Here is a 22,845-nt window from a genome sequence, read left to right on the forward strand (position 1 = left end):
ACTGTGTCATGCACATTTGATGGAAATGCAGGAAGGCCATATAATTTTCAGATTCTTGAAGAACTTAAGTTGACTGAAAAGGGTATTACAGAATTTTAACATGATTTTATCAACATCTACCTATTTTTCAAACACATAGCACAGAAGAGTGTAAGAACTTTGGAGTTGCTAACATCTGTGTAAGAAAATTTCGACACAAACATGGCAAACCTAGCTATGTGCTTATTATTCATGTGCGAGGTCAGGAGTAAGTAGCATTAAACACACTTTTATAATTAAATTTATTTTAAAAAACCAAATACAAGACAAATTTAAAAATATTAACTAATTACGAACTCTTATTTTACCTCAGGGTAAGTAACTGTTAAATTAGCTCCCCCAATACTTCGCAGGGCAGTAAGATATTACAGACTTAAAAAAAAAAGGGGGGCAATCTATGTGCAGTCTTTTAAATTACTGGAGTTTTGAAAATGTGGATGTACGATAGTAAGGTCAAAGGATCCATTTTGAACTAGGTGGAGTCGATAGAACAAAAATAAAAAGATATCATGTTCATAATCTGATAGGTTGTGAGAGACTCAAGAATTAACCTACTAGGGAAGTTACACCCTAGTTTATCTTAGTATGGTGGCTCCCAACCTCTGTTCGTCACTGCTTGATCGATACTGTTCTCTGATGGTCCTCCATCTCAGCATGTGCTTAATGGCAAAAGTTGGACACACCCAAGATGAGCTACAGTTAGGGTAAAGTGTTTTTACTGCTGCTTGTGTAGTTATCATTTCACAACAGCATTGGTAATATATGGCAACTCTTATTTCCAGGTATAGTACCAAACTGTACTGCTAAATTCACTTAATAATCTGTTATCACCTCAATGAAACATTAACAATAATTCTCAATTAAGATATTACATTGAGGTAACAAATTTGGTTTTTTGTCTACACACTACAGGAATGTCATTTAGACCTAAGTTACAACTGCTCAAGAATTTTTTGACAGTTCAACAGTGTATCAATTGTAAGAGAGGTACTAATATACAACTGTTATCATTATAAATGTCATGTGTAATTTCCACATTGGGATTTTAAAGCAAAAAATAAACAAACCTAAATAATATTGTCAATCTGCCAAGAAAAGTACTAATGCAAACTGCATAAATATGTAAATAAATAGTTAAAAATGAAGAAGCATACAAACAAAACAGTCCCCACACTTCTGCACTTACTCTGTCATTTCCAAAATGTGTGAACAGTTAATGACTTATATATGCAAAATGCATGTAGTTATTTAGCAGAGGCTGTAAACTGTAAGTACAGAGTACTTAACGTAATTGACTGTCTCTTCCCTTTACATGTAGGCCAATAACCACTACATTATTAATTAGAGCTATTGTTTTTAACATTTTGTTTTAGCAAAAATATCCCTCATTATGACTTGAACAGAAGATTATCACATAATAATAGATATGAACAAACAGAAAAATGAAATGATAATGATATACAGACAGATGTAATTCAACAGTGCTTGGCGTTTCCTTATAACTTCATCAGAGTACACTATTGCCAACATTACTCAAGAAAAAATATTGTAATCAGTCTATTAGAACTTTCATAAAACATATGGTATTACAGCTTTCCTTTCCTTGGGGTAGTTGGGGAATGTTGCCTTATACCACCAATGTGACAAGAGTCCACTTTCAACCTAAAACAGAAAGCACAAACTGAAAAATAAGTGCAGTAAAAAATTTGAACCACACTTTCATTAAATATGGCAAATATAATTGAATCAGAAGTAACGTGTGATTAGAACTGACAGTGGGAGAATGTGAAGCATTAAGTGCTAGCCCCAATCCTCCCAAACAAACACACGCCCCACCATCAACCAACAACACACACTAAACAAAACCACTTTCTCTAATGCAAGGTTGAAGAGGACACATGAAAGAGTGTCTCCCTGTCATAAGCCTGTTTTAATTGGAAAGGTGGGGGATATGGATCCTCTGAACTTCACTGCTGCCTGGGAGCCATCCATGCACAGTTGTATCATCCTAATGATTTTACTGGGTATACTAAATTCTCGTAATGTGTTGTACAGGCTACTTCTGTGGATGCTGTCGTAGGCTCGTTGGAAGTCAATGAAGAGACAGTGGATCATCATCATCATCATCATCATCATCATCATCATCATCATCATCATCGTCGTCGTCGTTTAAGACTGATTATGCCTTTCAGCGTTCAGTCTGGAGCATAGCCCCCTTATAAAATTCCTCCATGATCCCCTATTCAGTGCTAACATTGGTGCCTCTTCTGATGTTAAACCTATTACTTCAAAATCATTCTTAACTGAATCCAGGTACCTTCTCCTTGGTCCGCCCCGACTCCTCCTACCCTCTACTGCTGAACCCATGAGTCTCCTGGGTAACCTTGCTTCTCCCATGCGTGAAACATGACCTCACCATCTAAGACTGTTCGCCCTGACTGCTACCTCTATAGAGTTCATTCCCAGTTTTTCTTTGATTTCCTCATTGTGGACACCCTCCTGCCATTGTTCCCATCTACTAGTACCTGCAATCTTCCTAGCTACTTTCATATCCGTAACCTCAACCTTGTTGATAAGGTAACCTGAATCCACCCAGCTTTCGCTCCCATACAACAAAGTTGGTCGAAAGATTGAACGGTGCACAGATAACTTAGTCTTGGTACTGACTTCCTTCTTGCAGAAGAGAGTAGATCATAGCTGAGCGCTCACTGCATTAGCTTTGCTACACCTCGCTTCCAGTTCTTTCACTATGTTGCCATCCTGTGAGAATATGCATCGTAAGTACTTGAAACTGTCCACCTGTTCTAACTTTGTTCCTCCTATTTGGCACTCAATCCGTTTATATTTCTTTCCCACTGACATTACTTTCGTTTTGGAGATGCTAATCTTCATACCATAGTCCTTACATTTCTGATCTAGCTCTGAAATATTACTTTGCAAACTTTCAATCGAATCTGCCATCACAACTAAATCATCTGCATATGCAAGACTGCTTATTTTGTGTTCACATATCGTAATCTCACCCAGCCAGTCTATTGTTTTCAACATATGATCCATAAATAATATGAACAACAGTGGAGACAGGTTGCAGCCTTGTCTTACCCCTGAAACTACTCCGAACCATGAACTCAATTTACCGTCAACTCTAACTGCTGCCTGACTATCCATGTTAAGACCTTTAATTGCTTGCAAAAGTTTGCCTCCTATTCCATAATCTCATAGAACAGACAATAACTTGCTCCTAGGAACCCAGTCATATGCCTTTTCTAGATCTATAAAGCATAGATACAATTCCCTATTCCACTCGTAACACCTCTCCATTATTTGCCGTAAGCTAAAGATCTGGTCCTGACAACCTCTAAGAGGCCTAAACCCACACTGTGAATGTTTTGTTAAATTCCCAGTATTTGTCTAAGATCTGTCGTATAGTAAACAAATTGTCAGTTGTGGAACGGTTTGTTCGAAATCCAGCCAGGTAATCTTGAATAATGTTTTCTGCGTAAGGTTTAAGTCTTTCCAGAATGGTCATTGACAGGATTTTGTATGTTATGTTCAGCAAACTGATTCCTCTGTAATTTCCACATTCCATTCTGTTTCCTTTCTTGTGTATGGGACAAATTATTGCAGTTTTCCAATCTTCAGGCAGTGTTTCAGTTTTCCAGATCATTGTGATAAGGTTATAAATTTCTTTGTGTAGTTTGCTTCCACCCTCTTTTAACATCTCTGCTGATATCTGGTCCTCGAAAATCTCTGATGATATCTGGTCCTCGCCTGCTGCCTTGTTGTTTTTGAGCTTTTGAATGGGGTGTTCGTCATTATTAATGCGTACATTGCGTAACTGAAGGTTATGTGCGGATCAGTGCAATTTAACATTTCTGAGAAATACTCTTTGGGTCATTCCATGTCAGTTCAACCAGGGGCTCCAGCTCATAGTCTCAGATTTGACTGAAATTCAGTCACTAATTCTACCATGTGTGGAACACTCGTGTACAAAGTATTAGTTTCCCCTGCCAATTAGTTCCAGAATTATGACCTTGTGAAAGAAGGTGGCGTGACCCGGAAGTTGCAACCCGCGTCTGGCAACCTATCTTCAGACCCAACTTCAGGTCTTAATAGCTTTGGAACTATTCCACACAGTCCAGTGAAATTTTTACAACCCAGTAACGTCCATTTAGAGAACACACACTATGAATCAAAACACCAACAACATATTTCTGAGGGAAAATAAAAAATTCCAAAATGTGATTAAAAAATGTAATATGTTACAAGGTACATATTGTAGGTGCCCTCTATGCCAAAAATTCACTCAAAGAGGGTATAAATTTTTTTGTGGTAAGCTTAATATGGTCTAAACACACACAGAACTCATCTTGCCCATATAAGTCACACAAACAGAGTTACATGCACACGAAAATACAAAAATTTCAAAAATTACCTGAAAAACATGGATTTTTGAAGTGTGGTAGCACAAAAGGGACAAGTGATATCCAAGCCAAATTTCAAACACTGCGTAAGTAGACCATAATGATATATTTCTCAAAATTTCATCATGTTATTGCAAGACATTTGTGTACAATGGAAGTTGACAGATGTATTTGGTGATGTGGCCATTGTTCCACAACACAATTTTGTAAAAACATATTGTAAACTGTTCTGCCTCTTTTTATCCTCTCCCACAACTGTTTAATCACTAAGCAACAACATACAGACAGATTAACACAACCTATCATTAATGTTCACTGCACCTTAACTGCTAAAACCCAGTCGATTGTGCTTCAAACAGAAGTTCTCCCAAACTTTAGCTACTGTACTCTGTACATTGAGTGGCAAATTTGTACTGTCTTCCTGACACTGTGGTAGGAACTGGAACTGTCATAAGAATATGTTCAAAAGGGATCCAACACCTGTCTGCCAAACATGGCCAATGAAATGATCTTGCTGGTCCTGCTGGTGCCATGAAGTTCACAAATACATCACCTTCTGCCTCACAGCACTCTGCAACACATCCCAAGTACCTATTGTGGGGATGAACATATCCTCTTTACCTATATTTTCCATTAAAGTCCCCTATGATTATTCTCATATTTCTTGTTGGAATACTTTCGACTACTCTCTCTAGTTCTTCATAGTACTCATCTTTCTCATCCTCAGTTGAATCTTCAGTTGCTGCATGGACATTTATGAATGTTATATCGTACCACTGGTGTTTGATTGTTTTGTAAGACATTCTTTTGTTAATGGGATGGAATTCCTTAACCCGATTAACAATCCTGTTCTTAACAGCAAAACCAGTACCATATTCATGATGTTTTCCATCTCCCCCATAAAAAAATGACACAATTATCCTCCGTGTGTATCCCTTCTCCAAGCCGCTTAACTTCCTGTAGAGCTACAATATCTGTCTTGTATGTTTTTAGTTCAGATATCAAAGTCGCTGCTGCAGTTGGTTTATTAACACTATGAGTGTTCCATGTCCCAAATGCGAAGCAGTGTTCCTTGTTTCTATCTTGCGAATTTCTGTTCCATAGCCTATGTCCGTTTCCTTTGAATCCATTATCCGAGGCAAATTGTTGATGTGAGCCAGTAGGTATAGAATCCCCTGGCCGCGTTACAAGTGCTACACAGGTTAAGCTTGGTGATGGGGCTGCCACCTCACAGCTTCCAAGCTTGCTGGGTAATATTTTGTATTACCATTTCCTAGGCAGATTGCCTTTCCCAGTCTCCACACACATAAAAAACAAAAAACAAATTTTTCTAAAAAGTTTTGAAAACTTTTAAAAAACATTTCAAAACCACCGGTTGGGCTAGGTGCTACGAAACCCATGTCAATGAGCAAGTGGCACCAGACAGTACCACAAACAACTGCCTGGGTAGGGAATATATACAAATGATACTACTACACTAACACTGTGCTGTGGTCCCCAAGCACCACGTGTACCAGGTGCAGCCCCGTGTTGTTCTGTCTTTCAATAGATGGCAGCACTTTTGCCACTCCGGTTTACCAATTTGCCGCCTTGTTCGCATCCGCTACTCCCTATTCTGCGCTCATAGGCAGCATACCGCACCTGGTTCATGCGGCGCTCAGGGACCACAGCACAGCGTAAGTGTAGTGATATCATTTGTATATATTCCCTACTCAGGCAGTGGTCCATACTAGTGTCTGGTGCCACTTGCGCATTGACATAGGTTTCATAGCACCTAGCCCGACTGGCGGTTTCGAAATGTTTTTTAAAAGTTTTCAAAACTTTTTAGAAATTTTTTGTGTGTGTTGCGGCACATGAAAATAATCTCCCATCTTTTGTTATTTCCAGTATGACACCTGAAGATTGGCTTATAACAGTCCGAAACCGGTCGTGAGAAAATAAAGTAATTTACAACTGAAGCAGTATTTTGAAGATCCGATATGTTAAACAAATATGAACACAACTTTCTCTCTAAAGTAAGTTTCTAACTATTAATTTGAAAAAGAAAGAGGTTTATTTATTATGTTAAAAAGCACAGAATCAAAAGTTTCTCAATTACGTTAATGCACTATTTTATTTTTTATTTTCTGAAAGATGAGCTATCTTTATTGTAACTGATTATATCTTATTTTGCGCACTCAAACTTCTCCTTACCTGATTGCTCAGAACCCAAAGAAAGACTACGTGCCACGTGTTTGCTGCTCTTAAAATTATTGATATTGCCATATACATTAATATTTCAGCAAGAAAATGTGGAGATGACACAAGTTCAAACCATCCTCCGTAGGGTATACTATGTTTTGTTGTTACAACTTGGCCTGGCAAAAAAGATGAAAAATAAACAGAAATAATTATTAATACATCTAACCACACAAGACGTTAAGGTAAATGATACATGATTATCCCAAAATTTCAGTACATAGTCTCAACAACAATAGTACAAGAAAATATTTTTCTACAGGGTGATTTTTTCCACCGTGTACAAACTCTTGGGATTGATCAAAGAGAAGATACAGAACAAAACAAGGTCTAATGAACTTACATTTCCATGCTAGAGACCATTTATTCAATCATACATTATTACAGAGACTGTGGTCTAATACGGTACCATGCAGCCACAGTTACAGTACGCATGGTTTCTTCCTCATACGTCACGCCCTAGCGCCCTCTCCTGCCATCGTAATTGGTAAAGTTGTGTCCGATTCACTTCTCTTGCTGACCTATCTTGCAGTGGATGTGATACAGCACTGTACACAATGGTTTCATATTCAAATTGAGAGCTTGCCGACATTGTGTTTACTCACATAAAGGCAAATGACAACAGGCAGTGGGGAGCGAGGTTGTATCAGGAGATGTGTCCCCACCGACAACCACCACAGCATTCAATGTTGGCTACAGTGCTTCGCCATTTGTCCGAGGCAGGCTCATTTCAGGAAGCAGGAAATCATGGAGAATGTACCTGAAATGTCTGAACACCAGACTTCGAGGAAAATGCAATTAACACTATGGAAGGTGACCGCCTTGTCAGTGACAGGCAGTTGTCCCACTAGTACAGAGTAAGCCAGATGAGCATGTGGAACATTCTCCATGACAATAGTTACTACCCTTATCACTTACAACGTGTGCAGGACTCACCAGAGACAGACTTATGGGGCCATCTCAAAAGTATCGTGTATGCAGAGCCCATTCCAGATGTGGAAACAATGGAGTAGCGTACTCAAGCTGCCTTTAACACTGTTCGGAAGCAGCTTGGGCAATGTCAACATGTGAGACAGAACATGGTAGGGCACATGTAAGCATGCATTGAGGCACATGGAAACCATTTTCAACACACACTGTATCTGTGGCTGCATGGTACAGTGCATATTAGACCACAGTCTCTGTAAGAATGTATGACTGAATCAATGGTCTCTAGCATGGAAACCATGCATATCTGGACAGAAGTTCATAACATCTTTTTTGTTCCATATCCTCTCTTCTATCAATCCCTAGAGTTTCTACATGGTAGAGAAAGTTATCCTGTAAAATAGAGGAAAAAAATGTATACCATGAAAATTTAGACCATACTGCATTTTTGTTGCAGGGGTCTTCTATTCTACTGCACAAGGAAATAACTAAAGTTTTCACAAAATAACAAATTAAAAACATAGGACAGTGACTAAAATGATGTTAACAACTGAAAAGTTGTACAAGTATTAACTAGGCAGATAAGATGAAAACATTGTAATTATTCACTACACAAAATTCTGGAGAACATTTGTGGTAAAACTGGTATGCACTTACCATTTTTGTTTTTTCTCAAGTTTGCAAGAATTATCGCAGACCTGTACTGATTGTAGCATGCCCAAAGAAACGTAGTCACTCCAATGACTTCAAGGAATGAGATGTCCCCAAAATTTAACTGCACTCTTTGTTCTGGTCAATTGAGAAAATATGATCATAAATTTGTGAAACAAAGTGCACAATGACAAAAGTCAACAATCACCACCATAAGCAGAATCATTGAAATACATGCATGAATGTATTAAAACAGGTAGGAAGAGGAAAATCTGGACCACCAGTCCCCATAGTGATGTGCTACTATTAATGAACAAAATTCGGCTTTTTCATTATCCACCTGACTTTATAAAACCTATACTGTGGCAATTTGCTGCTTGCAAGTTCTTCTATGACTAGAATGTGATATAGTGATACAAAATATGACCTAGTGTGTGTAATGAAAGGATAGATTTAGAATAAGGTGCAGGAATGGGATGAACAGACAGATGATGAGATACATAAAACACAAAGAAATGAAAGACTAGGATTTACATTTGGGATGAAAAACTGCTTCTCACAAGAATATTTTACATTTCACATGCCCAATTTAGTTTAAAATGTTACGCCACCAGCACGTGCTACGTGTTGAGAGCTCTAATACATTATGTGAATATGAAATACTACATGCACAATGTAACTTGGAACTTTCCCAGGAATGGAGGACTGGAAGGAAGTCAGTTGTGTTTGGTCAGGTGTGGATTATTTTTATCTGTTGTTAACATAGCATACTACTGTAATACAGAACTGTGGCAAGTATCATGAATGCAATGTTAACTCTAGTGTGCTGCTTGCCTAGCGAGGAGATGATGTTGCTTGTCCCCCCCCCCCCCCCCCGCCCCACACACACACACACACACACACACACACACACACACACACACACACACACACACTCACTCACTCACTCACTCTCTCTCTCTCTTTTCCGTTCCTCCTGCAGCAGCCCATATAATAAACAGTGACCATTACATTCCCAGCATCCCCCATGAAAAGTGGCATGTTACAATGTGTGCACAGTATTGATCTTTGTGACTTGCAAGAGGTGTCCAATGAACAGCAGCAGTGTGAAAGAAAGAAGATCCCTATGTCTTTATTAAACTGGTTCCTGCAGGCGACATTCCTACAGTCCCTTATCCATGGCTTCATGTTTTTGATATTCCCCCCAGCTTTGACATGACATGCTGCTCGCCTCACATGCCTATCTTCTCTCCAGCTCACCACATAGCATTCCTCATTTGACTGCTTCACACTGCCTTCCCTACAAGCATATCACAATGTTTCATTCACTCCATCTCTTCTTGCACAAGATACTCCAATGTTCACCTGAAACTACACTTTCTGTTTTCCTAAATGTACATCTACCTCAATACTCTGCAAATCACACTTAAGTGCCTGGCAGGGGGTTCATCGAACCACCTTCACAATAATTCTCTATTAATAATGATCCTTTCTCCCTATGTATGTCGGAATCAACAAAATATTTTCCCATTCAGGGGAGAAAGTTGGTTACTGAAATTTCATGAGAAGATTCTGCCACAATGAAAAACACCTTGTTTTAATTTTTCCACCCCAAATCTTGTATCACGTCAATGACACTCTCTCCCCTATTTCTCGATAATATAAAACATGCTGCTCTTCTCTGAACTTTCTTGAAGTACTCCGCTAATCCTATCTAGAAAGGATACCACACCATGCAACAGAACTCCAAAAGAGGGCAAACAAGCATAGTGTAGGCAGTCTCTCTAGAAGATCTGTTGCATCTTCTAAGTGTTCTGCCAATAAAACACAGTATAATTGTAATTTCTAGGTATTTAGTTGAATTTACACCCTTTAGATTTGACTGATTTATAGTGTGAACAAAGTTAAACGGATTCCTTTTAGCACTCATGTGGATGACCTCACACTTCATCACACTGTCCATCAGTTGATGGTTGGAGTGCTGACACATTATCTGCGAATCCAGTAGTGCTGGCAACTGATTGGTTGTGCATGGGGATCGTATCAACCTGTACCGCATCAAAACAGCCTGAAGATGACACAATGAAGCACTGAAACTGGTAGCGACAAAATAAAATAAAATCAGAAGGATGGCTGTAGGTGTTTTTTATTTTTTGTCACAATAGTAAACGGCCGTCGTCCCAGAAACGTCCTGCTAAAAGGATGGACATACAAAAGCTGAATGGGTGCAGGTGATCAAACAGGATGCTTACTTACATGTCACCTGTCCGAGTCATATCTAGACGTATCAGGGGTCCTGTATCATGCCAACTTCACACGGCCCACACTATTACAGAGCCTCCACCAGCTTGAACAGACCCATGCTGACATACAGGGTCCATGGATTCATAAGGTTGTCTCCATACCCCTACACGTCCATCCACTCAATACAATTTGAAACAAGACTCGTCCAACCACATGACGTTTCCAGTCATCAACAGTCCAGTGTCAGTGTTGACGGGCCCAGGCGAGGCATAAAGCATTCTGCCGTGCAGTCATCAAGGTTACACGAGTGGACCTCTGGCTCAGGAAGCCCATATTATTAATGTTTCGTTGAATGGTTTGCAAGCTAACACATTTTGATGCTCCAACAATGAAATCTGCAGCAATCTGCAGAAGAGTTGCACTTCTGTCATGTTGAACAATTCTCTTCAGTCATTGTTGGTCCCATTCTTACAGTATCTTTTTCCAGCCACAACAATGTCCGAGATTTGATGTTTTATTGTATTTCTTATATTCAAGGTACACTTGTGAAATTGTCATACACGGAAATCTCCATTTCATCATTACCTCGGAAATGCTGTGTCCCATCACCTGTGCACCAACTACATCATCACGTTCAAACTCACTTAAATCTTCATAACCTGCCTTTGTAGCTGCAGTAACCGATCTAACAACTACCCCAGACACTTCTTGTCTTATATAGGCATTGCCGACCTTAGTGTCATATTCTGCCTATTTACATGTCTCTGTATTTGAATACGCATGTCTATACCAGTTTCTTTGGCACTTCAGTGTATTATTATACTTTGAAAATCATGAATTTTTTGTGCTCAGGACATTTACCAACAGCTGCAACCTCTAGTTACATGTGTTCAAGTTTGTTGAACTATAACACAGTACATGTCAACATGTGCTACTGTCAGGTGAGCTCCCCGCACATTAGCTTTGTAATACTGTAATTTCACAAACTTAAGGCATTCTTTTGAAATTTTGTACATGGCTGGAGCAGGAATCACATGATGAAATCTTCCTGTAGAAGTAATAAAAAGCCAGTCAGTTGAAAAATGGGATGTCTATTTAAGTCCCTTACCATTGTTGCAACATTTCTAAAAATGTCTTCTTCTGAAGAAGACATTTTTATGAACATTGGAACCACAGTAAAGGGGTTTAAGTAAACTTTCCACTTTGCAAACTGACTGGCTGTTTACTAATTCTACAAGAAGATTAAGGTATTCTGTTGTACTGAACTTAATACAATGTATGTCTGAGAACTCTTTCCAAGTCACACAGAGATCTCTTCAAGGGATCCATGTACTATGACTCAAACTATAAAGCACTGTAAAATAGACCACTAGCCAAACAGTAAGCATACTTAGCATACATATACTGTATATAAAGAAGATTTTGTAACTTATTTATCTATAACTGGATAAACATACACATATATTAAATACAGACAGTTCCATTTATCTGACGACAGCACACGCAGGGTTGTGTTTGCTGGCCACCGGAGGCTCACAGATCGATCAAATGGGTCCCACATCTCGGTCAGTGTCATTCCAACAGTGAAACAAACATTACAAGTGTACAGTGAAGTCCATGAATGCAACAATGACAAGATGGAATTATTTCATTCAACAACAAGTGTTCAGTCACAATTTAAATGTTCGAATTCTGAGTCGTGATGCAAATCAAAAATTAATGAACAAATTTCGTGAAGTGGGAAGTGTCATGACAAGAAGCATAAACAACAATGTACAGTGTCTGGGAAACTCCCATATAAAGTCTTCTAGACATCTTGCACAACGAACACAAACTTCTTGCACCCCTGCAACAAAGAGCTGCTAAGTTACTTGGGATAAGGCCCTATGAAGTAATAGTATTGCAACAACATTAACCCGGTGATCCTACACGCAGGGTTAGATTGGTTTTGAAACAACTACATGATGGTGAAGTGAATCTTTACCGCATTCTGTTTTACGATGAGGCTTGGTTCCATTTAAGTGGGTACCATATTTTATGGACTAGAAAACAACACACACACACACACACACACACACACACACACACACACTTCTTTTTAAAAAAATGTCTCCAAAATTCAGGTGCATCTTACACTCAAAATTAATATAAAAAAGTTCAATGTTTGATTTAAAATTCCCATCAATCTTACAAATGGACATATACTCATGGAAGCATGTGATCCACAACCAAAATATCTCAGAAATTGCCGCAAGAGAGAATATTACCAGTATCTTTCCATTGCTTTATTATTCAACATCAAAAGAAAACCAATGTGAAACTAAGCCAAAAAGCTAATATGGACCAAACTCCTCTGACATTTGATGTGCCAAGTTACAGAACTCTTGCCATGAAAACCGTTAACTATAAAAAGAAATAGACATGAAAAAAATGCACTACGCTGTTGTCCTTTCATGTTGTGCTGACAGTACTAAACTTAATCCAATGATCATATTCAAGTGCAAAACAGTTCCAAAACCTTCTGAAATATCGCCAGGTGGTGCATCTACGTAAGGGTTGGACGGACGAGGCTGGTATGAAATTATGCATTAACAGAATGTGGGAGAAAAGGGAAGGTGCTTTATTGAAGAAGAGTTCTCTTCTTGTGTTAGACCAGTTTAGTAGTCGTTTGAAAAATTATGTGGGAGAGAAATTGAGACAGGGAAATACAGAACTTGCTGTTATTCTGGGAGGACTTACTTCACAATTGCAACCTCTTGATGTCGCAATAATTAAACCATTTAAAGCGTATATGAGAGTGGAATATTTCCAAAACTGCAGCATAAGTAATGCTCTTGATGACAGTGAAGACAATCTTATATATGAAGAGGACAATGATGACGACAGAGAGGAGGAGGAGGAGGAGGAGGAAGAAGAAGAAAGTTCAGATGATGATTTTCAAGGATTCTGAAGGTCAGTTCAGTTTTATAAACTAAGGTTTTTTTAGTCTGGCTTTGTAACTTAATACAAATAGTAAAAATGTTATTTTTGAAAAAAACTGCTTAAAAATTAAGGTACGTCTTACAGTCTGTAGCATCTTATAGTCCGTAATATATGGTTCCCAAAAGTGTTGACATTGGAGTGACAATAGATCTAGTCTTCTGCTTCATACAGATCCCTTTCACAATCAGAAAACAGGAGTGAGATGCACAGTTAGTGATGACATAATAATAGGACCAATTCTTTAATCACACAGTGAAAGATACATGCAAAACATTTTGCAACCATTTTTAACAAACTGAGTGACACAGAATGAAGCCCAGGTTTTCTCTACAGGATTCAGCAAGGGCTCACACAGCCAATGTTTCTTTGCATGCAGCTCATGGTGTGTTCCATGACAGAGACATTAGCAACAATATCTGGCCCACTAGAAGTCCCTATTTAACCCAGTGTGATTTCTATCTGTGGGGAGCACAAGATAATAAAGTTTACAAAATGAATCTGCACACATTACAGAAACTCAATGATAATATAAGAAAGTCAATTAATTCAATCTCTCAATGAGAATTACACCATGTGATGATTAAATTCTTGAGTAGATGTGAGAAATGTATGGAAAACAATGGCAGGCATTTCCAGCATCTCCTTGCATAACATGGGTGAGTACAAAATTTGCATAGATTTTAAATTTAGTACTGCAGTAGTAGAAGGGCAACATGGCATCTGATTCACCCAGCAATGGAGTGCTCACTGCCTGCCATCTACTGCACTGTGCTTGCAATCATCAGATAAATGGAACACCTTTATGTCTGGTTCATGGCCATAATTACACAATAAGTCTTTGTATTTTCTTACCTTGGTTATTTATAAAACCAGGAGACTCACACAGGACAGCCATAACTGATCCGAAGTAATGTCCATAGCCAATGATGTAATGATATATATTTATGTATGAGTTTGAATATATGCTAATGAACCATGTCTCATAAAAGCGGTGCCAAGACTGCAGAGTTAACAGGAACAAAGCAACCAATACTGACGTAGGTGAAACTGGAATAAAAAAAAAAAAAAAGTATGTAAGAATATTACAGGGAAGTCATGCTTTAAAAATAAAAGCCGTCACTTCATGTAAGTAATTCACCATCATCGTACTTAACATACAGATGAAATGTCTTATTTTCTGTTATTCTGATACAGAATGAGGGATTTCTGATCAAAAAAGCTGTATCGAAACACTGAGCATTAGAAAATACAGATTCTGATCCAGTACAGCTTCAAATAAAATGTCTATTTTATCATGGTCAACTTACTAGAAGTACTCTGTCACACAGTTACAGTAAACTTATCTACATGTCATAATTAAATACTTCCACACCCTTGCATATTATGAACTTGCTATTTACCTTTAACTAAAGGATAATGGCAAACTTTGTACAAAAGAATAGTCTCTTCCTTTCATCTATTGACAGTCTAGATATGACCTCTGTGTAGTCAAAATCAGTTACAGCACAGTGGAATCCTTACATGATAGTGCTGCATAAAATATAACACGTAACAGAACATTTGCACAGATTGTTAGGAAGTAAGATACCTGATTGTACTATTTTTAAACTCAACAATGCAAGAAAATACATATCTTTTCATAAAATAGGAGAAAAACAAACCTAAGACATCAAGCACATGACGGTGTAAGAGAGACTGGCTCCTCATCAACCAAAAGTTGGAACACCACAAACAGGGCTCAGCTTCAATGTCCCCAAGTTCCTGTTGCTGGTGGCATGTCATTGTGTTACTCAGCACTGTGAACGGACTTATCCAGTAACTGATAGGGGGGATCTAAAGTTGAACATAGGATCTTAAAGATGCTGCAGTGGCGAAATTTTTGATAAATGATATGGAAAAAAGTTACCAGGACTAACTAGCTATCAAATACAGAACCATAGAATCTGTAACGTGGCACTTACCGATCAGTCACAAAAACAGCATAATTAGATTATGGAAGACATAGCCCATCTTACAAAACAAATGAACTTTGGTAACAGAAGAAAGAATTATGACAATGGAAGTCATGGATGGAAAAGGAACAGTGCCTGAGAAGATGGACCACTACTCACTGTGATGGGTAAGATTCAGGTAGCATACAGACCGCCACGAATCTTCTGAATTTCCATCCTTTGTTGGGATAATAAAGATCTCAAAACAGATACACTAGTAAGTTTGGTACTGCAGACTGAGTTACGTGAGATACTAACACTTACAAGTATGGAAAGGAAATGAAAGCTGACGCACGAGAAGGTGGTGGAACATTTCACAGAACTGATCAAGGGAAGGATGAAAACAATAGTTTAATTCTGAGGTCGTAAAGACACAGAGAACAAACTTGTAGTGAAGAAAGTTGAGGAAGCAAATTGGCTGTGGCCCATCTGAAATAAACATTCTGGCTTTGGCCTGAAAGCCTTATTAAAACAATGGAAAATCTTAAACTGAATGACCAGAGGGGGATTTGAATTTTGGTGCAATGGTACAAAGGGAAATGGGGTACTGCTTTATTATGTGAATATTACTGGACAGTGAAAAGGGATGCTCTTTCAAGGAAGTACTAGAGGCAAGCCAAAAAGAAATGCTCTTAAGGTATTTGATATTTTTTCATATTTTTTCCTATTCTTGTGTACAATACAATAAACACAACTGGAAAAATATGAGAGCCACTTCAGCTTCACTTTCTGGTTCAGTGAAACAAATAAACACAAAGAAATATTATTCTACTCACCGTAACAGTCAACATTTATGGACCACGGTTATCACAAGGAGAACATAACAGTATTGCATACTGCCTTTTTTCCAGCTTCTGAAAGGGCTGAGTTAACCCAACCAATGTGCAAGCCTCTCCAATTTGAGTTTCATGTCCTGTTACCGGACGAAATTAAATTATGAGTAGCTGATCACTTGTGATATAAAAGTTGCGCTACTTCATAGTTTATAGGCTGGAAAATGATGACTTGCACCATTGTTCAGAATCCACATTACACTGTAGGTCCCCTTGTAACTGGATGTTTAAGTCAGTTTACAGGTCAGAGAAGGGAAAGGGCATATCACCTTCAATAAAACCATGCCTAATAAAGCATTCTGGTGTTCAAACTAACCTTTGGGTTGATGACTGCTTTACTTTTTCACAAACCACTGTTGTTTTCAGAAGTTGTGGAACAAGCATGACATTAAAAACCACTACAATTTCAAAGAATGGCAAATGAGACAACTGTATACTGCTGGGCGGGAGAATGTAAAGAATAATCTATCAGCTGTGCAAAGTCACGCTGCTTCCGCTTCATATTACATTAGGACTGATGAAGAATTTTGTAAGGGGCTTGATAAACACTGTGTCGCTTTGAACTGTTTGAATAAACTTTCTCAAGAACAAGTCGAGTCAGAAGAAGCTATGTTTGTCAGACCAGAAATCAGAAATTTGTTGATCAATGAGACCTTTGATGTTAAAGTAACAAATGTCGAGTTATGTTCTTGGACTGCTTTCGAAGCCACTGTTCATAGATTTTGGGCAACAGAAGAGAAGGACATCATGTTTCTGTAGTAAATGCACTGTTGGAGAACTACAGCAAATGGAAAATTGAACCCTAAAAATACACTTCTCATATTTGTATCTTGATATTTTCTGTTAAAACTTGGGTGCTGTAAGGAATGAACAGGGTGAACACTACCACCTAGACATTCCTACAGTTGAACATCGCTATCAAGGATGCTGGGATCCTTCACTGTTAATCATCATTTAGAAATACTGATGAGACATCTTACAAAAGAAAAGAATCTACATTCCATTTCTCCATATAAACTGCCATTATACTTTCTACTACATTAACATTTCTAATTATGATTACTGTTTGGACTGCATATGTGACCTTCGTAACTAAGATGATGATACTGATGTTTTATGTAAGTATTTGAATAACTTTTGGGTCATTTGTATTATAGAAGCTTGACTCAAAAAGCAATGTCTCCTGTCTTGTATAAAATTTAATAATGATCATGTAACAGCAGAACTGGCGCAGAAGATTGAACTGTCCTCTATAGAACACTACCATTCAACTTACAGTTTGTTCACAAGACAAAGAGCAAATTCTGAGAGGGGTGCAAGGAGAATGGTAAGCAAGCTCCATCCACTGACCGCCAGTACACAGACTGTCTAGAGGAGAGGGGCAGTGTGAGGGGAACATGCTAATGTCGAGCAGTGCTGGAAACACACTCGCGTACAAATGCAACCTGTACTCCTAGTGGCATTGGGAGTGCATCTATTAGCCACCACCACAACAGTTGTCAACTGCTCTACACAGTGTCTGTCTATGAACAGAAAAATAAATCACTATGACTCAGTCTCATTAAGTTTCTCATTTGTGCATTATTTTTGCTACTGCAATTCAATATTATCATTGTTGATACTGATTTCATCTATTTCAAGTTTGATGACACCTTTGCGCCTCCAGTACCCTCCTTCTAGTTGCTGGACCTTCCTGAAGTACCCTTCCCAGCCATTAGCAGTTACCGACAGAAAGAATTCACTTGCAATCTTAAACAGATTACCTTTGGACATTTAGCCTGAAGTGCTGTGGTCCACAACCGAGTGACCTACCTCATTTGCCATATTATCAATTACATATGTTTCTCTAGCAGGTCTATGTTCTTGAATTAAAGCAAGCAACCCTGCTTCCTCATGCTCTCATTGCAGGCAACACACCTCTTTTGCAGCCATTCCTACATCCTCACTTTGGTATCATATCATGTGAGTGTTTTGTCCACCTGTCTGTTGTTATGGTATAGAGGTTTGCTCATTACAATGATTGACTTTTGAGAAGATTTGGGAGAATCATATATCATATCTGCAGAACTGCTTTCAAAGTTTACAGCGGTCACTTGATTATGGTAATCACCTTTCGTAGGTTCAGTCCAGAACTATAGTTGGGATTCTCTGACAAACTCTTCCTCAATCGAGGCTTCCAATAACAAGTCTTTCAGAGGAGGTTCCCCATCTCTTAAAGCTGACATCATCATCCTACTGCCAACATTTACCATTATATTACTGTCTATCCAAGTTTCATTCAAACAGAATATTTCTGTGGCTGCTTTCCTCATATTTCATTTCTGCCAATCAACAATGTCTCAATGCTCTAGCAGTAAAGATCTCTTATTCTGTACTTTTTTTTCCACATAAATCCCATGGATAACGAAATATTCCACAGAGATGTAATACCCCAACTCCAGTCGATATTTTCATTAAGTATTGCCTGAAGTTTCTGCAGACTGGGAGCAATCTCTGCACCATATAGAATTCTTCAATTGTTTGTTTCAAGACAGCCATGTCGGAATTACTGGATGCACAATGTATAGTTAGAAGTAATGAGGAGAGGCCCAAAAGGAAATGAACCACTTTTAGAAACCACTTATAAAGTAGTGTAGGTTACGGTAGCAAGTATCACACATTGCTGCCATGAGCAATTGAATAAAAATACTGATGGCAGTCATTTCTATCACAAAAGACTGTACAGCCAGAGCAACCACAGCTGTGAGTATGTATCTCGGAAAACAGATAGCCACTTCATGATGCATTTCTAGCTTGATGTGCACAAAAATAAAAAATCCTGACGTGTGACAGGAGTTGTGCCCACCACCTTTGGCCTTGCAACCTAGCACCTTAACCACCAGACTATGTTAGGGTTTGAGAGAAATGTGTGTCACCTATTGGATAACAAGAAATTCTTTTACACTCATAACAAAATGACACTTTAAAGTAATTTAGACAAAGCAGAAGGGAGTTTTGAAGCACTGCCGAACAGAAAAATATGAACTGAAATTTAATTCTTCTCGCCAGGAGTTTCTGGTCATTTCCCAGGATTCTCTTTGCAAAATCTGCAAATTGTTTTCACTGAGATGAAGCTTGCCCATGTCATGGTACATCTTGTCAGGTGAGAGACGATGAAACAATCTGGCTCGCAACATTCAGCAATATCATTAATTAACTTCCTTGGTCCACTCTGTAATGTGCTACCCCTAGCCCCTCTCTGAGGAATGGTAGGAGTATCAGGAGTTGCCCTCTATGGGCAGGGAAGTGCTTCATCGTCACCCATCGAGTGATGTAGTATCTTATTGTGGAGTTCAACACGGCACACCAATCACTTCACAATGGCTACATACAGAATGTCCTGTATTAGATTGCTGAGATAGGCAGCACCCAGATGAACAAAGCCAACTGACTCCTATCGACTTCTGCTGATTTTAGGCCTAGGGAGCCCTTGCTCTTCTCTTTGTGAACAAGCTGTGGTCACTATGCCACTGTACACAATTGTGCCATCATTGGACTCTGGCATCAAAACCAGTTTGGATAAATTTAGGATTTTGCTTCTTGACTCATTAGTGTATGCAGTCTCATCGGTAGTTCTGTTGCATCTTGTAAGTGTGTTTTGTCTATGAAACACAGTCTTTGATTCGTCTTCCTCATAATATTTCCAATGTGACTGCTTCAATTTAAGATGTCTGTAATGGTAATCGCTAGAGTAGAGATTGTAAAAAATGTTCTCTGGCGTTTGCAGTGGGTTTGGCAAAGCTACTTTGCACGTCAGCCTCAACCAGTCACATAACTTGATTTTGTATGTCTCTATAGCGACATTTCAGTGATGCCGTAGCTCTATAGATAACTATTGTTTTCACTTGCAGCCATTTTCACTTTTCACTTGAAAGCTGGCAGTAGCATTGTCAACTGTCAGGGACCTCCTTTCGCCGACTCTGCTTTTGGCACGTAACTGAATGTACAACCATTAAATTTGTGTTATTTATCGCATAACCAAAGTGTAATGAGATTTTTTAGCACTCTTATGGAGGATCTCTGCACATTTTATTATTTAAGCTAAACTACTACTTCTTGAACCATGCAGAAAACCTATTTCAAGCATTTTGCTATTCATGTTGATCTTCTGATGACTTTATTAGATGCTAAATGACAGCATTATCAACACACTATCTGAGATGGATACTCATATTGGCTCCTACACTGTCTGTATACATTAAAAACAGTAGTGGGCCTATAACAGTTTCTTGGGAACTTCAGATATCACTTTGGTTTCACTCAATGACACCCCGTCAATTACCACAGATTGTTACCTTTTTGACAGAAACTAATGAACCTAGTCACACACAGAAACAATACTCCATACACAGGCAGTATCATAAGAAGTCACTTGTAATGTACAGTGTCAAAAGCCTTCTGAAAATCTAGAAAAAAATGGAATCAATTTAACAGCTCCTGTCGATACTACTCATCACCTCATAAGAATGAACAGCCAATGTGTTTCACAAGAACAATATTTTCTGAATTCATGGTAGCTGTGTATCAATAGTTCATTTTCACCAGTGTATTTCATAATGCTGGAACACACTACATGTTCCAAAGTCTTGCTACAAATCAATGTCAGTGATACAGGTCTATAATCAGCATATTGCTTTTATTTCCTTTGTTGTGTGTTGGTGTGACATACAACTTCCCAGGCACTACATCAGAATTCTTTGTTGAAATTTAACAATCTGTCTCCACCATTCAGTCTCAATACACTAGCCACTGTTCATTTTATAGTGTATTTTTGGGATTGTATTCAAACCATGGTAGTTAATCAACAAAAGTCAAACATCTAATCAAATAATAGCGAGTCTAGGTAAGCAGTGTGGAAGAGACATGAAAGTTTGAAAAAGAAGAAAATAGAAGTGGTATGAAAAAAAAAGAACAGGTAAAACAGAAGAGAGTAAGTACAAAATAGGGAGGAAAAAGACAAAGTGGAGAAATAGATGATGATAAAATAAAATAGGAAACACAAGGACACTCAAAACTCCCTGGTTGAGCAGCAAATCACTGGTGGAAAGGGGCACAAGAGGGCTAGCTGAATCAATACAAACTGAACACACTTCAAAGATACTGAAAGTTTTCCCTCACCAAAGATAATCTAGCATGATTTAATTGGCAGACAATACTGATTGTGAGTTTAGCGAGTGTTCACATTTGTCTACAAAACTCAGCACAGCGAAGACACCGAGAATGATTAAAGTACTGCCAGTGTACACAGGGCTATTGTTGGCAGTGTAGTTCAAAGTCTTATTCTGTCATGCAGCTTATACATATGAGCAACCTGGAAACAGGAGGAACTTTTATTATTACAGACAGTACACAAAAAATGACAGCAGGCAAACATAGATTCACTGTTTCTGTATTATGGCCAGGCCACAGCACTCAACATCACTACCAATGCCATTAGTATTCCCTGAATGGTTGGCTGATAATCTTCCCTTCTTCTATTGTTCATAGTTCACTCCGGATACAGCAATACCATATCATAACAGGAAATTACAAAATATTGAAGAATTACCATTTGCTCTGCGGCTAGTTGACCCAAGCAAATCCAGCAAAGCAAGCAACAATGGATGTGGCTTGCCGTGAAAAATGTATACTCTCAGTACAACCACAAATATTAATGATGTGAAAAAAGCTCCAAAAACATAAAAATGGCGAAACCACCTGCAGAGAAAAAACGAACAGCCTGCATGAAACACCACACTTCTGCCAACAGGTAAGCATCATCTGATTAAAAATGTAATATTATCAAAAGAAAAATTCACTTCCAAAGACTACATAAAATTATGAGACAGAATTGCTAACCATCACTTTCCTTCAGGAGGCAAAATTTCAATACTGCTTATACACAAATATAATTGTAGACACAAGTATACTGTGCCTACCTTTATACGCATCCGTCACCTCCTGATGGTAAATACTACACAAAAATTGTGTCCCATAATTTTTTAAAAAAGTATAATTTAATTGAAAGTATGCAAAACCGTATTTACACAGCTACAGAAACTACCAATTTGTAAAACAAGACAGCACTTTCCTAGAAGCTGCCTAACCTGCAGAAACTAGGGCTCCAGTTACATGTCTCCCTCCCCCCCCCCCCTGCAATCTTGGTTCTGGTGATAATTGATTGATTGACTGACAGAGGGGTTATGGGGCCAAACGACGAGGTCATCAGCCCCGTGATTCCGAAGTGAGTTACAGAAGAAAGAGGGTCTGCTAAAAGTGGATGGATCCAGTCAGGGGAGTCCAGTTATAAAACTTAATGAACATTAATCACACGGTAATGGCATACAAGGTGAGACCAAATTAAAAAAACTGGAAGAAAAAAAAGGGGGAGCAGTCGGGGGTCACAGACTGAGAAGACTGTAAAAGAAGTCCCAACCACATCCAACCTGGTTGTGGTGATAGCCTGACCTGTATCGCAACCCCAGGTCTAAGGTTAGG

The 22,845-nt window shown here is 38.6% G+C and overlaps 1 protein-coding gene across 2 annotated transcripts in view; it reads right to left on the reverse strand.

The window, feature by feature from the left end:
* Positions 1-262: 262 nt before the first annotated feature.
* The window catches only part of LOC126475324 (polyprenol reductase), a 28,355-nt gene continuing 5,772 nt past the window's right edge, over positions 263-22,845 (reverse strand). The window contains exons 1-6 of one of the 2 annotated variants that reach the window (XM_050103110.1): positions 16,273-16,302; positions 15,167-15,338; positions 14,358-14,552; positions 8,286-8,417; positions 6,657-6,820; positions 263-1,701 (exon numbers count right to left, since the gene is read on the reverse strand). In XM_050103110.1, coding sequence (XP_049959067.1) covers positions 1,609-1,701; positions 6,657-6,820; positions 8,286-8,417; positions 14,358-14,552; positions 15,167-15,338; positions 16,273-16,287 — 771 coding nt within the window. In that variant the 5' untranslated portion in view covers positions 16,288-16,302 and the 3' untranslated portion in view covers positions 263-1,608. Of the gene's footprint in view, positions 1,702-6,656; positions 6,821-8,285; positions 8,418-14,357; positions 14,553-15,166; positions 15,339-16,272; positions 16,303-21,916; positions 22,066-22,845 lie in introns of those variants that run through there. The other variant, XM_050103109.1, reaches the window with a different exon arrangement.

This window comes from Schistocerca serialis, chromosome 4 (assembly GCF_023864345.2).
Source record: "Schistocerca serialis cubense isolate TAMUIC-IGC-003099 chromosome 4, iqSchSeri2.2, whole genome shotgun sequence".
NCBI lineage: Eukaryota > Metazoa > Arthropoda > Insecta > Orthoptera > Acrididae > Schistocerca > Schistocerca serialis.